Source organism: Cyprinodon variegatus, unplaced genomic scaffold, assembly GCF_000732505.1.
Source record: "Cyprinodon variegatus isolate N-32 unplaced genomic scaffold, C_variegatus-1.0 Scaffold46, whole genome shotgun sequence".
In the NCBI taxonomy this organism is placed as follows: Eukaryota; Metazoa; Chordata; class Actinopteri; order Cyprinodontiformes; family Cyprinodontidae; genus Cyprinodon; species Cyprinodon variegatus.
The window spans coordinates 1,681,114-1,683,453 of record NW_015150499.1 but is presented as its reverse complement, the minus strand read 5'-3'; the positions used below and the strand labels follow the sequence as shown (position 1 = coordinate 1,683,453).

General features: G+C 43.5%; 1 protein-coding gene across 3 annotated transcripts in view; it reads right to left on the bottom strand.

Moving 5' to 3' along the window:
- LOC107082054 (rho GTPase-activating protein 27-like) overlaps positions 1 to 2,340 on the bottom strand; it is a 43,420-nt gene continuing 41,080 nt past the window's right edge. For all 3 annotated transcript variants that reach the window (XM_015370502.1, XM_015370504.1, XM_015370503.1), the window contains 4 exons: positions 1,188 to 1,265; positions 861 to 995; positions 338 to 443; positions 1 to 261 (listed from right to left, as the gene is read on the bottom strand). In XM_015370502.1, coding sequence (XP_015225988.1) covers positions 84 to 261; positions 338 to 443; positions 861 to 995; positions 1,188 to 1,265 — 497 coding nt within the window. In that variant the 3' untranslated portion in view covers positions 1 to 83. The remainder of the gene's footprint in view (positions 262 to 337; positions 444 to 860; positions 996 to 1,187; positions 1,266 to 2,340) is intronic.

Genomic DNA, 2,340 nt, shown 5'->3' with positions numbered 1-2,340 from the left:
CACTTGTTCCAGCTTCTCCTGGTTGGAAAATATAATGACGGAGGTTCCTTAAAATGTTCTGGAAGGTGAAAGTGGATCTCCAGTTACATCTCAGAGAAGATGTCCTTGAACTCGTTGAGCAGGATCTCCACGATCTGGCTCTGAAAGACCATGTGGACCGTCATGTTGGCCGACTCGATCTGCGGTCGGAGCAGCGTGGGTCCGAACACGATGGCGATGCTCTGCACCGACATTCTGTTAGAATCTTTGTGCTCGATGACCCTGAAAGAAGCAGAGAGGCAGGTGAGGACTGGTTCTGATTCAGAGCGGTTGGTGTCGGTCGTTAGGGTCGGCTCACCTGCGCAGGTGTTTGAAGAGCAGCTTCATGGTGTCGTAGTTCGGCAGCGGCAGAGAGGAGACCAGGTCTTTCATATAGGAGACCCTCTGGCTGTGGTCTGGAAGCTCTGCACCAACAAAAAGATGGACGGCGAGGTCAGATTCAGAATCTCCAATATGATCCAACACTGGATGCTCAAGAAACGACAGCAGTGTGGGATGGAAAACTGGAACAAAAGATTCTTTCTGCTTATATTTTCAGTTTTTATGCTGGAACTGATCTACAGGATGCTGTTTTACAATCAAACACCAAATCAGTGACGCTTTGATCTGATCTTTTAGTCAAAGACTCCAGAACCTGAAAAATACTGCTTTGATAAAACATCATGTTCCAGAAGAAGAAACAGATTTCTCCTTTGGATAATTTAATCATCATTAATGTTTGAAGAACCAAATGTTCTTGCAGGATCTCAGCGGGTTCCTTCATCTTGAACATCTCAGACTGCTGTGGATGGATGTGGTCTGGTGTGTGTGTGGGAACTAACGGATGGCGGCGATGAACTTCTCAAAGCTGTAGAAGGGAAACAGCGGCTCTGGAAGCTCTCTGAAGAAAAGCTTCAGCGCTCCGGCGATCACATGGATCTCCTCCCACTGTCCGTCATCCAGGTCCAAATGTTCTTCTGCAGAGACACAAAACCTCAGAGTGAGGGACGATCTTCAATGTTATGAAGACAGCTGTGTGCTGAAGCTTCTATTGGACTATAACTCCTGATCCTGTGGATGTATTCAATGAAAGACTAGGTTTATTTTCTCTGCATCGGACTTTGTAGCCTCCCTCATCTCTTCTATATAAGATTCAGAAACCTCGTTACCATGGTCGGCTTTGTGTCGGAGTCTCTGGATCACCGCCAGGTTCCCGCTCACTCTGTAGATCCCGTCAACATCCAGACCTAAAGGAACGAGAAAAGTCAGATGACAGAGAATAAATGGAGGTGAATTCTCCCTGAGGAGTTTAAAACACTGTAATACAGATGCTACTTTTTGAGCATTTTGAGCATCCCATTATAGATACAACAGCAGGAGGTGAAAGAGTTTAATAGGAAAAAAGAATTGAGTCAACTAACTGCCCTAAATAGTAAAAAATCTTGGGCTAGCGACTGCTCTGCTGTGATTTCTGATGCTTCCTTCTTTCTGAAGCTCCTCAGTCTTTTTTACTGAAATGTCATTCTTGTAATCTGATATAAACATAGAATTAAAGCATCCAAACAGTTAAAATCGAAGCTTCATTCGTGTAAAAATGAAAGGAAATTCCTTATTATAAAGAAACAGAGCCAAGAAGGGAGCAGGTGCAGTGCGAAGAGTAGGGGGGCGTTAACCAGAGCCCTGTGGGACTCCGAAAACAAAAGAGGTGCAGAGGAAGACGTATTATCACCGAGGCAAACACAAGGATACGCCAAGAAAAACGCTGACGATGAAAAGCACAAAGACAAATAAAGTCATTAGTCAGGTGCTGAAATCATTGTTGCCTCTGATATGGCTGTTTCTAAAGATTTAAAATAACGTTTTATCTTTCAGGTACATCATTATTTTATCAAACAACTTTCTCAAGAGTTTATGCAAGAAATGGTGGCTTAAAGTCTTCAATTAGCATGAAAAGACGAGTAAAGAGTTGATGTCACAAACTCTTAACTAGCTGTGAAAACATTGTAGTGGAGAAAAAATATAGAAAATCATCATGGAAAAAAAGTTCTTTTCAAATATCCATTCATTTTCTGTCAAGCTTCATCCCAGCTGGGGTCACGAGTGTTGCTGTTGCCTATCTCCAACTATCTATGGTCGAGAGGCGGGTTGCACCCCATTGCAGGGCAACACAGAGACAAACAAGCATTCACTCACACCTAAGCAAAATTTAGAGAAGCCAATTAACCCAACAGTCATGTTTTTGGACTGTTGGAGGAAACTGGTAACCTGCCTCCGCCAGATGGATTTGCTCCGCATATCCATCTGGAAACCTTCCGTTGAAGT